The sequence below is a fragment of the Leptosomus discolor genome, chromosome 3 (genome assembly GCF_034619465.1).
Source record: "Leptosomus discolor isolate bLepDis1 chromosome 3, bLepDis1.hap2, whole genome shotgun sequence".
NCBI classification, from domain to species: domain Eukaryota; kingdom Metazoa; phylum Chordata; class Aves; order Leptosomiformes; family Leptosomidae; genus Leptosomus; species Leptosomus discolor.
In genome coordinates, this window is record NC_141393.1 from 41,718,845 (window position 1) to 41,736,384 (window position 17,540).

The 17,540-nt window shown below is 40.4% G+C and overlaps 1 protein-coding gene across 1 annotated transcript in view; it reads left to right on the plus strand.

The window, feature by feature from the left end:
• The first annotated feature begins 6,692 nt into the window (after nt 1–6,692).
• LOC104347353 (cytosolic phospholipase A2 epsilon) overlaps nt 6,693–17,540 on the plus strand; it is a 33,032-nt gene continuing 22,184 nt past the window's right edge. Inside the window, exons 1-3 of the mRNA XM_086463507.1 lie at nt 6,693–6,719; nt 7,171–7,206; nt 13,644–13,716. Of these exons, the coding sequence (XP_086319633.1) occupies nt 6,693–6,719; nt 7,171–7,206; nt 13,644–13,716 (136 nt within the window). The remainder of the gene's footprint in view (nt 6,720–7,170; nt 7,207–13,643; nt 13,717–17,540) is intronic.

Consider the following 17,540-nt stretch of genomic DNA (forward strand, 5'->3'; position numbering starts at 1 on the left):
GGGGCAGAGGTCTAACCTTCGGTGAATTTACTTGCCTGTCTGTCATTGCACTGTCTACATTTTTGATGGACTACCCCAGAGTGATCAACACATAACAACCTGATTTTTCTGCCACCTCTCTGTTAAAAACCATCTGACGGCATCCATTTTCTTAGATCTTTTTTTTATCTTGCATATATCAATACACATACAGCGTAATAGCTACCTTTCAAATACTAAGTACCTATGCATAATCTTATTTAAAATAAGAGTCTAATAGATGCAGTCATTGAAGGGTGGGGTTTTTTCATTAAGTTCTACAGACTCAGCTCAGCTAGTGAGTTGATCTGGGAAAAAATGCTTCTTGCTTCTGATATCAAGAAATCAAATATTGAGGGAACAACAGCATCCATGAGCTTTGCTAATGACCTTTGAGGAAGGATGAAAGAAAAGCTGCCACTTCAACGGTGGAAGGTGAAAGATGGAAGGAAACTCTGCCTTTAAGAGTGCATATGACTGGGATGATAATGAGAGGTTTACAAGTCCAAATACTGGACTTTTTTTTTGCAGTCATCTCATTCATTACACTAGTGGGAATAAAAAAAAAAAAAAAGTGCATCCACCTGTATGCCAGCAGTATGCCTGCATTACCCTGGGAGTGAGGCATCTTGTGTCTCCCTCTCACATGCCATGGTCAGAAGGTACTAGGCTCTGTCATCCAATCTTACGGATCTCTGTTTATTAATCAGGAGATAACACCACACTTCTTTACCTCTAAGACAGTCCTTTTTTTTGTGCATCAGTTCAATTAACAGGACATAATGTTAGCAGGTATCTGTCTCCTGTCAAGCTTTGCTGCAATATGAATCAAACCAATAATGTCTCCTTCATAAGAGGAAGCTGTTGGCAGTAACCTTTGCACTTCCTTTTCATGGATCTACGGTGGTCATGTCCAACAACTCTTTTCTTCTTCTCAGTTACTGCTAAATCTTTCTATTTCAACTCTGCTCTTTTAACCAGCAAGCCAGTTTTTCACCTTCTTTTCTTGCCCTTGGTTAGGATAATTTGGTGTTCTGTCTCATGAATAAGACTGCAATAGTTTTCTGTGAGCAAAGAAAAAAAGGAAGATGTCATTCTGACAGCTCAGTTGTGTCCATAAGTTTATTTTTAAACAATAAAGAAATTAAAAAATGTCATTGTTTGTTTTGGGTTTTTTTTTGCTAAGTATTTTAAAGTTTTTCAAGATTCATTTTTACAGCTCCAGGGAGATGTAACAGAGGCAGTGCAGTTTGTGCCTGATGTATTCCACCGACTGGTTTTTGGTGGTTGCAACACTTGGCACTGGGCCTTCAGTGTTACTCACTCAAGGTGTGGTAATGATGTGTGTTTTTGGCAGCAGATCCAGAAAATTAGGATGGTTTAGAATGAGCTGAGGAAGGGGAGTCCATTTTAAGAAATCTGGGCCTGTTGAGCAAGCCACTGAAAAATCTGAGGCTGCCCAAGTTGCCTAGCTTAGCAGCTTGATATTTTGACTCAAAGAAAAGTCAGGCAAATTCTGGGAGTTGGGACCTGGCTTCAAGGATCTAATACTACATAAGCCTAACACTTTCCCTGGGCTTGCCAAGCTTGGTGGTCTTACCTTGGTGGCTTGTGAGTTTTCTCCACAATGGACTCATTCTGTTTCTTGTCTGGGGAAGGAAAGGCTTCTTTTTCTGTCCTATTAAAACTTGTTCATGTTGTTCACATTGCAGCAATATCTCAGAATCCTGCCTGTGACATGATGGTTAAAGGGAGTGTAAAAGGACAGGGGAAGACGTGTTTGTTCAAGTGGGTTGCCAGCTAGTAAAAATAACAAAGAAGAGATGTTCAGTATTACCAGTGCTATTTTTTAAGGAAGGAGATGAGGCTCAGTGACATATCAGCTGCATTTTTCAAAATGATTCAGCTTTGGCATAATTGTTTTATTTAAGATTCAGGTAGGTCAACAAAAAATTATTTTTTTGAAAACACCCATTTGTGACCTGTCATACGAGCTCTGCTAAATGTAATGACATGGTCCTATAAGCAATTAGCTGTGAATCTTTATAGTCTCTGTTAGGACCCAAACAGCTCTCAGGCTGGCTGTAGATGAAGTTACCCCCTTAATTAGCTGGTGACATGAGGTGACTTCCTGATATTCTGAGAATTGGTTCAGATTCAAATTGGCTCTAGATTTCCTTGTAAAAGTCCTGGGCTATGTGTCTTGCCACATTTATACCAAAGGAATTACTGGCTAACTAGCTGACACAGGCTGGTGTTCGTATTCCTCGTGCCTGTGGTCTGATTGAGTTAGGAAACAGAAAAAGCTGCTTGAACAGTGTCTGAAGTGTTGAACGAACCTGGAAAGGTCAGGTGATCTTAGACTGTTCCTGCAAAGGTAAAGAGAGATGCTGCTGGATGCCCAGATCTACAGAGTGCAGGGAGAGGCAGAGACAAACGTTGTGAGCTACTGCTTTTTGAGGTAGGGATTGCATTTGAAATTCTCTTGCAACAGAACTGAAGGCAGGATTGAATATATTTGGAGCAGCTAGGCCAATACTTTACTGATGATTTTCAGATGGCAAAGCTGCCCAATTCCTTCAGCTGAGTGAGTAGGAGTGAGATTTTATCTCTTCAAAACATATCAAAGGCATGTGGAATCATCTTAATGAAGTTTCTCAATAATCTTTTGAAGGCAGAAGTCCTCCTTCATATATGTCATAATCAGAATAGTTCACTAAGTAAAACTACAATTCCCCCCACCCCGATCAGCTAGTGTGATCTTTCTCTCCAGTGATTGATTTTGTGTACATTTCATTGTCAGGAATTTAAATTCAGATTCAGATTGAAGGTCTTTCCTGCTTACAAATGGATGATACAAAAATTTTTAAACTTTTTTCTCTAACCTGTGCTACATTCTCCAAGTATGCTTTCTCAGGAAGTCTTCTTTTGCATCTTATGTGGATTTTTTTTTTTTTTACCTTATGTGATACAAAACATCAAGGATATTGTAGATTATTGAAGGATGGGCATATCGAAGGTGTTGTGTGTATAAACATGAAGATACGATGGCAACATATTAATATGGAAGTTAGAGAGGTTGTTTGTTTTTTTTTTTTTGTTATGCCAGACAGTTGCTTTAAATTAGTGGCACGCCAAAAAATTATCTAGCCAAAGCTGAATTTTTCAGAGACTGAAATCTGATACCATGAGGAAGGAAGTGACATTTTTAATCCATGGTAAATCTTCTTGTGTGCAGAGACTTTGAGCTTAGGTCCATTATGTAACTGGAATTTGACTTAGACTGCTTGCTCTCTTGTTTGATTGGCAGGATGAAGTCTGTGTAGGTTTTGTAGCTTATAGAATCATTAAAGAAAAAGAAAAGAAAAAAGAAAGCAAACTGAAAGGCTAGAGCCAGGGAGAATCCCCAACTACAGATCTCACACAATATTTGATTTGTTAATTTGCTTTATTTGTTAATTCTGAGTATTTCTTTTCTAATATGATATCTGGCTATCATTTTGTAACACCTCTAGTATGTTTTTGGATATTTACCCTTCTCGTTACATTCAAGGTGTTTAAATGATGACCAGCTCCCCTTGTCATCCCAAAGGAGGTACAAGGATACTTTACTCTTGCGATAATATGAAATCCCCCATTAGTCATACATTTCTGTAGTCCTGGATTATCAGAAGGTGGTACATAAGATAGTTGTGGGATATTGGATGCAGCTGTTATTGCTACTGGCAACCTATTGCTCTTAAATACACAATTATCTGAATGTCATGTTGGGGAAACTAGTGCTTGCAACAGGGTAGTTTAGATTAATTTCGACTGCCTCCAATCAGCAAAATATTTATTTGCTCCACTTCGCCTTAATTAAGACACAGATGCAAAATCATGTGCAGGTAAATGTGCACTACAAAGTAGACAGTGAGCGGAGGAAAAGTATGTTTTCCTTTTTACTTTCCTTGTTATTGCTCAGAGCTTTAGAGACTGCTGTGCATTCCCTCATCAGTCACACAGTCTCTCTAGTCTTTAAAAAGCAAAGTAAGAGTGTAAGTAGCATGTATATGAAGATCACTACTGGTTTAAAATTATTTACTCTGGAAATGTGATTGCTAAAAAGAGCCACTATATGGCTCTTTAGACTTTGGGTAACTTCATCTATGAATTTACTTACTGCATGCCTGATGGTTGTCTTTGAAATTCTCCTTGAATTGTGGATGAACTAAGGAAAAAGGCAAAAACCCCAACATGGTACTTAACCTTTGCAGAAGTAATCTTTTTGAAATTGTAATCAGAGGGACAGATTTCTGCCTCTAAAATGCCAGTGAGAGAAACTGCAAAAGCAGGATTTATTTTGAAGCAGACTGTGTAGTCCCTATAGACACCAGTGGATAAGCCATCAACAGTTAACATTTTTCTCAGTGATGACAAGGAATTACTGTTATGCTTAGTTCTATTATGAACTTACTGCACGAATGAAAAACTGTTGAGATAATAATTCTTGACTTGCACAAAGCTTTTAAAGAGACTGTATTCCAAAGACTTCTTGTGTGGCTTGGTCAAGCAGTGGTTGAGGAAAGACAATGTCAGCTCCAAAACTGAGTGGTGGTCATGAACAGATGAGGAAGAATTATTAGAAACATGTTTTGGGTATGGCGATGATGACATTATTTTGAGAAGGGGAAAACATAATCTGAACAGCAGGAAAACATTCAGTGGGCAAGATGCGCTGACCCTGGAATAATGTTTGAAATTGTGAAGTGGTATCTCACTTATGGATCTTAAGTGACATGGGTGAGAGAATGTGGTGTCAGGGAGTCTTGTGTTGGCTGTGAAAAAACTAGGATGTTATAAATGTATATAAGTACATATATCTTCTGGGACAACTCGGGGAAGTTGAGATGGATAACCTACCCTCTTTCCTTCGATAGAGGATGTTTTACAAACATTTTTAATGAAAGCAGATTCCCACTTTAATACTGGAATTTTTCCAGGGAAGCACTCTTCTTTCAAAAGCTGGAAAGACTAGCTTTGCAAGAGTGCAAGTAAGTGATTCTCAGGTGTGACTGCTCCACCTAAATTTGTTCACAAGTATTTAACACAGGTAGAAACTAATAAGATACAAGTTGAGAGATATTTTGTCTTTGGGGTAGAGATGCTCATATCCATTGGAAATGTCTTTTTGTCTGTTCTTTCAGGAGCATTTCAGATTCTACAGCTTTATATTTGAGCAATTTTCCTTTGATTCCATATCTATTGAAAAGACTGCAAAGTGTGTTTATGGAGTGAGCAGCAGGCTATTAAATGCTTTAGATAGAAACCACCAGATGGTACCACCGCACATTTTGGATAAGACCACCTGAACAATCATCACATGTGCATCACACAGACATCAACATAGAATGAAGTGACTTGTGTGTAAAAAGAGGATTTTACTCTAGCGGTGTTCCTTGGACAACACCTCCTCTCTTCCTCTGTGCAGAATTGTTTTGGTGCTGGCCTCCATAGCACAGGGCAGTGCATTTAGGTGGCATCCACTGCAGTTTGCAAGGTTACTTTCTTTACCTGCGTGATGAATTATTCATCAATGTGAATGAGATTGGTTTAAAAATAATCACTTGGATCTCATGATGCGAGAGTGAGTATGAGCTGCCTCCTGTCATCAGGGAGGCCGGAAAGAGTGTGGCAGAGCCGCTTCAAAATCTACCAGCCTGCACATATATGCTAATTTAGGGCTACTATAATACACTGCTCTCACAGACAGTGAGTCACTGCACACCAGAGTGAAGAGGAATCAGGGAAGGTTTTGTGTCCCAGTGTTTCCCAGAGGGTGCCTGCCGGGCCTGCTGTGCGAGCAAGCGCAAAGATTCTTTTGAAGTAAGCTCTGAGGATGGGTGAACTGCTGCACTTCTTGGTCCCACGCAGGAGAGCACAACCCTCTCTCCTGCCTCACCCTTCCACCTCCGAGTTTCACCTACTGCTTATAGCTCCTCCCTTCCCTCTCGTTGCCTTTGAAATCAAACTGCAAGATTTCTGGACGTGAATTCACTTTTTGTTTCTAGATATACGCTAAATATCCAGGTAAAGAATACTGAGCACATGGCAAGGTCACTGTGTATAGCACGGAGATGCCCAAAGTAGCTTCAGGGGAGCATGGGTCCTGCAATCACTCAGTTGTGGCACTGCAGTGGGGTCACTTACCTTGCTGAACTGCAGGCTGCTGCGGGAAGACTGCTACAGGTATGAGTTCATGGTTTGGACAGAAGCTGTTGAGATCTCTCTTCACTACCCTGCAGTATGATGGTGGCAGCATAGAGATACTCTGAGAGCTATGATGTAATTAGACACAAGGGCTTTGCTTGGAGTTTAGAGTTGTTGCATAAATGCAACACTTTATTAGCAATAGTTTTTTTGAGAAAGCAATCCCTAGGCAGAAAGTTGCTTCAGTGTGTACCCCAAAACGTCACAGTAGGTAGAAAAGAAATCAGTCTTTGTTCTGCTGACTCAGTTGAGGTACTCTAATAGGCTGTAGAAAGCAGGGAGGAGACTGCCTAATGACTGGAAATAATAAAGGGGTGGGGCAGGAGAGCCTTGTCATAAAATCCCTATTCTTCTACCCCTAATCTGCATGAGGAGTTCCTGCCAGCTGTACGACTCTGTCTCTTTTATATGCAACTGGGGCTGCAATGGGATCAAATTTAAGTTCAAATGAGGTAAGCAAAAGAAACTGATAGCAAGCACAAAGCGGATAACGTTGTCTGATATTCCAGTGAAGCCAGTAACAGAGGAGAACAAGCTGTTTGAGGTGTATGGGTAATCCATGGAAAAAGAGTTTGCTGTTCCTCAGATCTTGTGATTGCAAGGATGGTTTTTCTAATCTAGCCTTTTACAGAATCTTGTGGCATGTCTGCATTTTCAAGCTATGTTTTAGGGCTAGCAATGTTGCTTATTGTGCTTCCTTAAAAAAAAGCTTCATGTCAAACAAATAAGAAGCTGGCACAGAGTTGTGACGGGTTTGGTGGCTGGTAAAGCATCTAATGAGTGTCATTAATGAATATAGCTCTAAGTACAGCTTTGAATGTGAGATGTTTTTAAATGTCAACCTAAAACAAGAGTTTAACATAGCTTAGTTTTCTTAACTTCACCCTGTGTTGTTTTTCCTAGACTTTTGCGAACACCTCAGCACCAGTGGTGAGAACGGTAGGTGGTAATTAGCTGGCCCTTCATTAAATGCTGTCCAGTGCTGAATGTAGATCACTAGAAAAAATGTTAGGAATTCAATGGCTCGGGGGAAAACTACTGCGATATTTACTGAACACTGAAAAGCTGAGCTGTGTCTTCAACTCTGTAAATGAAATACTGCCTTGGCTTTCAGTAAATTCTAAATAGTCTGCTGTCTGTTGGTGTCTGTGGCTTATGATGGTGCGAGTAGGTGTTGTGTTGTATCTGGGCTGGTTTGTACTTTACCTATATTAATTTTTCAATTCCTGCCTTTTTTTGTGTTTTGATTTCTTCAGATGAAATCCATTTGTCTTATACGTTATTCCTTCATAAGAAGACTCAGTTTAAATGAGTCTTTCAGTTGTTCTCCGTGCTCTGGTATTCCTTGTATTCTATCTTTGCTCTGTAATGATTTGTTTAAAAACACAGCATCAGAACAGGTAAATCTGTGCAATAAATGTGCTGTGTTCAGCCTCCCGACAAGCCCAATCTCACCAGCCCGGTAGGAGTGGGAGCAGTGCCCAAACTTCTCTGAACATGAAAAAAGAATGACAAGGTGTTTTGTTAAGACTGAACTGAGGGTGAATTCTTTGCACAGGCAAATGAAAACTCCCTGGGCAATTAGCAGACGTTCATGTGAACAGGTATTAGCATAAAGGAAAATATATCAGATATGCTGCTATGAGCCAGCGAAAGGGAACAACAGCAGTGGCAACACAAGGGGGCTGTCTTCAGACAGCTGCAATGGGTTTGGGGCTGCCAATACCAGCTGCAACTCTCTGGGGATCCATAGTGGGAAAGATGGGCTCTTGCACCTGCTTCAGCGACGTGGGGCAGCCTGGTTTGTTTTGGGCTTTGGTTCCACATCGGGGATTGCAGTGATACAGAGATTCTCCCAAATGGTGGTAAATTTGGTCTGCCTCAGGAAGGTTTGCTGTTTTTGATAGTATCTGATGTCTGATTGTGCCTGAGAGCCACTTACCTTTGCTCAAAGTGAAATGCTGTGGTGGAGCAAAGACTTCACAGTTTCTCCATAAAGTAGCTTCTAAAATAATGTTTAGGCCTCTGCATATAGTTTTGTAGCCCTAAGGGAGTATGCTTGGATCATAAAAATTGTTGGTTTTAGTCCTGTAAGCTTAGCCTGTGTTTAGATGATCAAGTTGGCTTTTTATCCTTAGTGCTTTTTACATGTTAATAGGTCTCTAGTTGTGAGACCTGTACAGTTCAGTGCCTTTAGATTGCGCTTCTTGTCTGTAGCATATTTAGAGTGGTAGAACTGACATGAATACAGTACATACAATTTAAAGTAAGACCCAGAGCCCCTTTTTTCTTCTGTCTTGACTCTTCAAGGCTCACAGAGGCAAAAATCAGGCAGGATTTTTGAGCTTTTTCTTTTCTGTGAAAGTTCGTATTTACGATGATAAATATATAAGCATAGTATATCTGAGTTTGTGAGTTTGTTTGTGGATTTGTTTTTGTTGCTCAATGTATTAGTTAAGGAAATCAGCTTTCATTGTCAGAGTCAGTTTCAGAGCAACCTGTGGGATGTGTGTGATTTAAACTTGAGCGGCCATTTAAATTAAAAGGAATATGTAAAACATTTGGTGAGAAAATGTTGGTAGTGCCCTTAAGCTGACAGGCAAAAAAGTAATACTTTTTAGATTTTAAATTACTATATCATATCAAAATAATATAGGCTAACATGGTCTTGAGAAAAAGCCATGTGGAACTGTGGGAATGCTTGACATGGTTTCTAAGATTTGGATTTATTCTAACATGCAAGTCCAGCTGTGGAGCTGCAAACAGGAAGAGAAGAAAAATCACTTGAAAATGGCAAACTGAAGTCACACAAGTTTTACATACCTCTCGGAAAGAAACAAGCATTGAGTCACTGCTGCTCCAAATGTTTTTATTCTGGAACAACCTCAGTGACTTCTACTGACTTAATAAGACCCAGCTATAGGATATTTTAAAATGGTTGAAATAAATACAAAACATCGAACACAAGGAAAAGTGTTTCTTATGCATTTGACCTTGCCTAAGGTGATAGACATGGTAATGTAATGAAATCCTGCCTGCCCTTTAGGCTCCAAAACTCTTTGAAGTTAAAAGGTGCCACACACCTGACCCAGGTCAGAAACAAGGCAATGATCTTTTAAAGCTCTGCAACTCTTTCTGACAGGGCTGAGTGTTTTCTTTGTTGGTCTTCATGTTTCTTGAAGTAGTGGTGAGATTTCTATTTCTTTCTGAAGAGAAAGCTAAAGGAAGAGTGCTCTGTTCCAAATAGATCTCACATGTTTTACTTTCTGACCTGCCTTTTCTCTTGATGTAACTTGGGAATGTTGTAAGTGTTTCACTCTAGTCTCCTCAAGAAAAAAAGAAATCTATAAACCACTTTGAAGCTTGGAATTTTACTGAAATAGGGCAGTCTTAGAGACCAGTTAGGTAACTCTTATTCATATGGATGAGTACTCACATACGTGAACACCCCTATTGACTTCCCTGGGACTAGATGCAAGGATTGCACAAGTGTGCCGCAGGAGTTAATTGAACTTTTATCTGACGTAGGATAGTGTGACCAAGTCCTGCGTTTGCAATCTCATCTATTTAAGTAGTTTCAACAGTGGTTATTAAAATGCCTGGCTTGTGTTTCCGGTTTATGAGGTAGTAATCATGTCTCAGACGAAATAAATACAGAAGCTGAAAGTCGAAGTTTGCGTAATAACTGACCTGGGAGGCTTCTGGCTTCAGAACTTAACCAGCCTGTGATATGGTCATCATCACATTAAAGGGAAAAATGTGGAAGTAATTGCCTATTACTAGCTGATTATCCAGTTTAAGATACGCCCCTAAATAATTTTTCAATCAAAAATTTGCTTAAGTTGCTGACAGCTAGAATTGACAAAGCATTCAGGCACTGAAAAATTAGGAGCTGTAAGGTCTGGCCTTCAAGTCTCCGGTATGGGAACGGACTCTACAACCCAGAGTGAAGCAGTAGGGGTTGATCTGATGTATTTGGAGAGCTAGATATACCAGAATGGGAATTGTAACAGTTGAGCAGGGAACTGCATAAATAGGTGCATCCAGCTAATATGGACAGCTGAGCACAGAAACACCCTTCTTGGATCCTGTCTCTGTGTGCCACTTGGGGCTGGAGGGAGAGACCACTGTCCACTTGAGGTACACAAAGCAGAGGTCTAGATGCTTGTTTTCAAAGAACTAGGCAAAGAGTATTCCTTTAAAATGGTGTCCAGCCTAGTGGTTATAGCACTTCCCTGGGATGGGGATCTTCTGCTCAAGTCCATTTTGTATTCAAGGGATGCAAACCCCAACCTTCCTGGGTAAAGATATGCTCCACCTCTTCTGCTGAGGACAAAAACATTTAGGATTTATTGGGTGGGAAAGCAGGGACCAAGCATAAATGTAGCAAACACATCAGTAGATTTGACAGGGATAGACAAGCTTTGTCTCTTGGTCCCTGTGCCTAGGAGTGCTTCTGTGCTTTACTCAGTTCTATTTAATGCGCATAGAAAAGCAGTTCTGGCAATTCAACTGTACAGTCTGGGCATGATGTCTTTTGGTTGCTTTTGATTGGAGACTGTACTCTCCAGCCCTGCCCCACCCACCCCCCCGGCAACTAGGTTTTTTCCTATCAAGGCATATCTGTCCAAGTTCTCCTTTGTGGACATGTTTGGGATAACAGAGCAGATAGAGGTGTAATATACTCTTTGAGACAGCTGAAATATCTCACAGTTGATAATTCAACTGCTTGCAAACTGCCCCATAAAACTGTGCCCTGTGCTGAAGTCTGGACAGGTTGTGGTGGCTTGACCTTGTCTGGACACCAGGTGCTCACCAAAGCTGCTCCATCACTCTCTCCCCTTGCTCAGCGGACAGGGGAGAGAAAATATAACGAAAGGCTCATAGGTCAAGATAAGGACAGGGAGATCACTCAGCAATTACTGTCACAGGCAGAACAGACTCGACCTGAGGAAATTCATTTATTACCAATCAAATCAGAGAAGGGTAATGAGAAATAAAACCAAGTCTTAAAACACCTTCCCCCCCACACACCCTTCTTCCCAGGCTTAACTTTACTCCCAATTTCTCTACCCACTCCCCCCGAGCGGCATGGGGGATGAGGAATGGGGGTTGCGATCAGTTCATCACAATGTTTTTTCTGCAGCTCCTTCCTCTTCACGGGGAGGACTCCCCACACTCTCCTCCTGCTCCAGCCTGGGGTCCCTCTCACGCGAGGCAGTCCTCCAAGAACTTCTGCAATGTGAGTCCCTCCCACCGGGCTTCAGTTCTTCACGAACCGCTCCAGCGTGGGTCCCTTCCACAGGGTGCAGTCCTTTGGGAACAGACTGTTCCAGCGTGGGTCCCCCATGGGGTCACAAGTCCTGCCAGGAGCCTGCTCCAGCACAGGTTCTCCACAGGGTTACAGCCTCCTTTGGGCATCTACCTGCTCTGGTGTGGGGTCCTCCACTGTGGATCTCCACAGGCTGCAGGTGGACAGCCTCCTGCCTCACCATAGACTGCAGAGGAATCTCTGCTTCAGTGCCTGGAGCACATCTTCCCGCTCCTTCTTCACTGACCTTGGTGTCTACACAGTTGTTTCTCTCACATATTCTCATTCTTCAGCTGCAGTTGCACTGCATTGGTGTGGACAAGGGTTTTTTTCCCCCCTTCTTAAATCACAGTGGCTCTACTACCGTTGCTGATGGTCTCGGCCTTGGCCAATGGCAGGTCCATCTTGGAGCTGACTGGCATTGTTTATGTCAGACATACGGGAAGCTTCTAGCAGCTTCTCACAGAAGCCACCCCTGTAGTCCCCCCCACTACCAAAACCTTGCCACACAAATCCGGTACACAGGTTAAGGTAATGTAGAACAAATATGCCCATATCAGTGACTGCTCTGAGACTCCTGTTGCTGTCTCTCTGACCTTCAAGTCTGCATTTTCAGGCCCCTTCCCCAAAGGGAAGTGCAAGTGGGTATGCTGAGGATTACCCAGGCTGTTTCTTGGAGGCTGTTCTTCACCTCTGCTGCATTTTCAGAGGTGTTGAGGTTTTCATTGGTGAGAACAAGGAGCTGCTTCATTACACTGTGTTAGTGTCCAGTGTCACATCATGGTACCAGTTGCTTGATACTTTGTCAAAGCATTGTGGAACACTTCAGGATAAGTGTTGCGCTACAGCTGGAAAGACAAATTGTCCAGCAAAATATATAGCGTATATGAAGGAAATAGTAGCAAGGTACATTTTATTAGTTAACATTAGTACATCGTTTTTAATTTTGCTGCTTATGATTAATACAGGCACTTCAGATGCAAAGTAATAAAACCCATGTGTTTGTTTTAGAACAAACTAGGTTATAGTATGTCTATGAATGCAGGAGTGAGAGGGTTTATGGGGTGGAGTTAATATCCATTCTTACCAACCGGTATAGACAGAAAGATTAGACAAGTTTTTGGGTGTAAAACACCTGTTTCTGTTCTAAAACAGAATAGGTGGACTCAAAGCTAAATACCAATTTTAAGCAAGTGTTGAGAGAAATGTTATCTGTACATACATTAGTTTTAAAAGGAAAGATGGTACCTGTGAAACAGAGGAGATGTTAGTGTGGGAGAGGAGAGAAAGATATTAAGTAGTTATCTCCAAGGTGAAATTGTGAGTTAATTTATAGCCTGAGGAATATAACGAAATATTAGTATGAGCCATGGAAGTTATGAGCTATTATAGAATTATTATGTCTGAGCCCAAGGTGTCTGGTATCTAGTGCAGTTGTGAGTTTATTCCCAAGATCACCTTGGGAAAGAGTTTTGTAGCTTTCTGCTGGGGATCAGGGCTGAAGATCAGAGATGGATCCGAGTCTTCATGAGAAGTAACTCGTTGCTGTCAGGTGCATTTCTGTCCTTCTAGGCTGTGCAAGGGAGCTTGTGCTGGTGCAGAAGCTTTTGTTGGTATGTGGTGGTCACTTAGCTCCACTTGCACAGCAACTGTGACCGTGTTTGGTGTCCCAGAGGCAGTCTGTTCTATTGCAGGCAGCAGTGTGTAAGAGGCGAGGACACCCATGTGTGTGTGGTGGGTGTGTTTATTTTGATAATAATGGAACGGTGTTAGAAAGAAGTGATCTTTATCAAATCAAACTTGCAGCACCTATTCTCAACTCATAGGTGGTTTTGAAATCTGTTGTTTCTCTTTCAGACCTGAAAAGGGTTCTGTGCCAAAACTTTGTGTAGTTTTTCCAGCTGCTCCAGTTTGTTTGATAAATGGTATTGACTCAACCTTAAAAACCTTGTTTGATCTACGTCCTTAGAACTTTAGAGTTACAGTAGTCTGTGACCACAGACTATACTATTAATCTCAATGTTATCCTTTTTCTTTTTTTTTCTTTTTTTGAATTGCTGTGCAGAGACCAGTATCTCCTTTCAACTTGCTCACTGTAAAAATACTAAGAGTGAGGAATGTCCGGAAGGCAGACTTGCGTGAGTACTTCTACTATTGTTGGATGTTTCTTATAATTATTTAAAGTAAAGAAAATATTTTGTCAATGTTATTGTTCTTAAATTGTGTAGGCATAAAAAGATATGTTTCTGCAAGCTTGCAAGAATTATTTTTATTGTGATACTAAAGTATTTCTTTCTGCTCTTAAGTGTAAAGAGGCTAACCTAAGCAAGGTGATGCATTTGATCTCTTGCTTTCATACCTCACTGTGTGAGACTTATTTCCTATCCTTGTGACATCAGACTCAGCTGCTGATCTGAGGGTTGCTCTTTAAATGATGAAAATTCTTGTACTTTTGAGTAAGAAACCTGAGTATTCCTTACAGAATTCCTGGACAGAAGAAAGGAGAGGACTGGTGATGCAAATGTAAAATCAGCAGTAGTAGGAAAGCCTACGAAAATAATAGAAGTACAAGCAAAAGCATTCTATGACTTCTGCAGATTTTATAAATACACAAGAAGAGATGATAAAAACCCAGTGTGCCTGGGAATGTATTTAACCTAGAGTATGGAGCAATTGAAAAGTCAGAAAAAATTGAACAGAGGTGTGCTCTGAGAGTTTTAAAGGTGTTTAAGTGAGAGATAGCAAAGGGAAGTGAGAAAAGTTTATCTAGAATAGAGACTACAAGAGAAGAATGTCACAGTGAGATCACAGAACTAGAGTTGATTGTGAGAAGAGCCCAAGATGGAAGAAAACTCTGCAGTAGGGAAGTCTGCAGAGTTTGCTGATATCCAACTGTAGAAGCCTTGCAACAATTCACCTTCTCTGCCTGTACGGACTAGTGGACATTGGCTTGTTGAACCAGTGTGGCAGCAAATTTAAAATTAAAATCCTTAGTGGGAGAATATGTGTAATAGGTGGAGGGAACAGTTTGTTTACTGTCCAGATGTGGCACTGACTCACACAGGGGAGAGACTGGTTTAATTCTGAATTTTCTGATTCATTGAGAAGCTTCCTCACAGCTTCTATTCTGCAGACATGGGTCCTCAATAACCCACCCTTCTGGGTGCACTGAGGCTTGTTCAGGTGCCTTTCAAAATGCAATTATGCCACTGAGTCACTTTCATTGTGAAATCTGAATGGCAAAACATTTGTTTAAAGAGATTGGAAAGGCGTGAAATAAAGACAAAGAGAATAAGAAAATTCAAATCTAAAGACCACAAGAATAAAATGGTAAGACATAAAACAAAGAGGAAAAGTCCACAGTGTGTTGCCCAAAATCTTGCTGAACATGACTCAAAATTAATTTTCTTTTGGTACACTCAGAATTTCATGCGGCACATCGTAGTTTCTAAGGAAACCAGCTGTAAATGTTCATTAACCTACTATATATTTCGAGATTTTAACTAGTGTAATGGGTCAAGAGTAGAGGGAAAACTTATCTGAGGTTGGATTTGGTGGTTTCTGGCAGCAGGGATGTGGTTAGAACATGTGAAAGTTGTGCTTAACAACAACAGTATTTTTGAATGAATGGTTACTATCAGGGAACAAATCTCCGCTTCACTTACTTGTGGTATTCTGCGTTACTTACTCCTGCATCTTCTGCAATGTAATACTAGTGTGCTTATTTATCTTTTCCCTTTTATTTTCCATCTTTAAAAAAATCTGCTGTGATTTACTGAATGCCTTGTTTATGCATATGTCTTAATGTTTTTTACTCTAGAAATGACAGATGATCAAACTGCTATGTTTTATGATATTTACTGTGTCATTCTGAAAAATAGTTCATCAGACAAAGTGAGAGCACCTTATAACATGTAAAGTTCTGGGTTTCTTACAGATTAAAGACCTATTTTTATGTACAGAAGCAAACACATTGTGGGCTTGTAATTGTGTATATGACTTTTTATTTAACGAAATCCGGATGTTCAGATGCCTAAGTGGTGTTTTGCACCAGCCAAATATATGATCTGACCAGGCAGTCACTGCAATTGCATCTACAGATCTGTATGCACAATTGTGTGGCATTTCTGTACTCTAGTAGGTCACCTGCTTAAGTTTCAGTTCACTGTGGCTGTTGCTCTCAGGAACCACTTGCTCACAGTTGCTCCTTACCACCTCCTCACCACTACCAGTGAAGCCTGTTGGCACGTCTAACACATTGTATTGCTTTACTACCTTGTATTCTGGTCTCAAGAGCAGATGAGTATCATATCTTTACCCCCTAGAGATGCCTCAAATTCAGAACATGGGCATCTCAAGGATTTGTTTAGTATCTCTGGCAGAGAGATTTGAAAACTTTTCAGCAAGAGTATTTTCTCAGCAGAAAATTTGTTTCTGAGGAAACTCAAATTATTATGAAAAACCTGTTCATTTTTTGTCTGCAGTGGGAAGGATATTTCACATAGTCTTTACCATTTCTGAGGCATTGAAAAGGCAAACATTTCAGTTAGGTTTCCTTGAAATCTCAGTATTTTCACCTATGGGAAAATGTTCCTTTTCTACCTGTTTGTGATGGTAACACTATGCTGCTTTTTACAATTCAGAGTTGGCATTTATTTCCTCCACTTTAGCATTCCTGTTCTTCTGATTAAAGCTTGGTGTTCCCCGTGTCAATTTTGGTTTTGGGGTTTTTTTGTTGTTTCTTTTGGGGTTTTTTGTTGTTTGTTTTGAGGGGTTTTTTTTGTATTTTCTTGTCAGTGATGTGTTTCTGCTTTCTCCTTGGTCTTTGATTATTTACTTCACCATTGAGAAATAAATACACTTTTAAAGTTTTGCTGATTGTGGCAACATGGTTAACTACATGATAAAGGCATAGCTTGGATAAAATATGGCTGGTAGAAAAACCTAAATCTGCAGTTGTTACTGAAAGATAAAGAGGAAATAGATGAAGAAAATTGTACTTAATATGATATAATAACACTGTTACAGGTTTCGAGCGTGATGCAGGGATTGACTATGGGCTGAACTATTTGACCCCTTTTGACTCACAAGGTTGCTGTAAGAACCAGATGACTGGTTGAGCATTGCTAATGTGAAATAATGAGAATATGTATAGCTTTATAGGTATGAGAGAAAGGCCACTGATGCCTTCATCAAGCTTCTGCAAGTCTCACTCCCTGGTGGTTCACCCTCCAAACATGGGGAGTCAGAATATAGAAGGAGCTGATGTCTTTGGTGGCACTCACAGCTTCCTTCCCCAGACATCAGTGACAGCAGGATTCCTCCAGTCTGCAGATAGAGTAGTAGGAAGGAATAGCATGAATAGTCATTTAGCCATGGTGCTGAAACTGATTTTGTTTTTCAAAATGATTGCTGAGAAAGACACAACTTCTAAAATTTTGTCAAATATATGAATGAATAAAAAATTGGCACATTCTGTTTTGTGATAAGGAAATCAAACTTTTCAGCTTTGATGGAGGAAGACTTTTTGGCAAAAAAAAATAATCTGATGTTCTTCATTTAAGCTAGCACTTTGATAAAGGCTTTCAATTACTTAAGGTACAAATCTGGGGAGGAAATGCTAGAAAACAAGTCTCTCTGCAGCCCAGATTGCAGGTTGTGAGGTGTGTTGCCTGAACGACAGAGGAGCCATTCTAGAGCTGATGTGAGTGTACATGGCGGAGGGCATGTACAGGTAGATGTTCTTGTGTTTTGACAACATTACTCAGTCGTTTGGATAGTCATGAATATAAAGCTAAATGCAGCATGGATAGGTGTGCATGTGGAGTACAGTGCTATTTCAAATATAAAGTAATGTTTCAAAAGAAAAGTAAGTCTGACTAAATTGGAAAGGTGGGAATAAACACAGCAAATGTGTGAGGATGTTTCTGTTTTCCCTGTGAGTGTTTTGGTGTGTTATTTA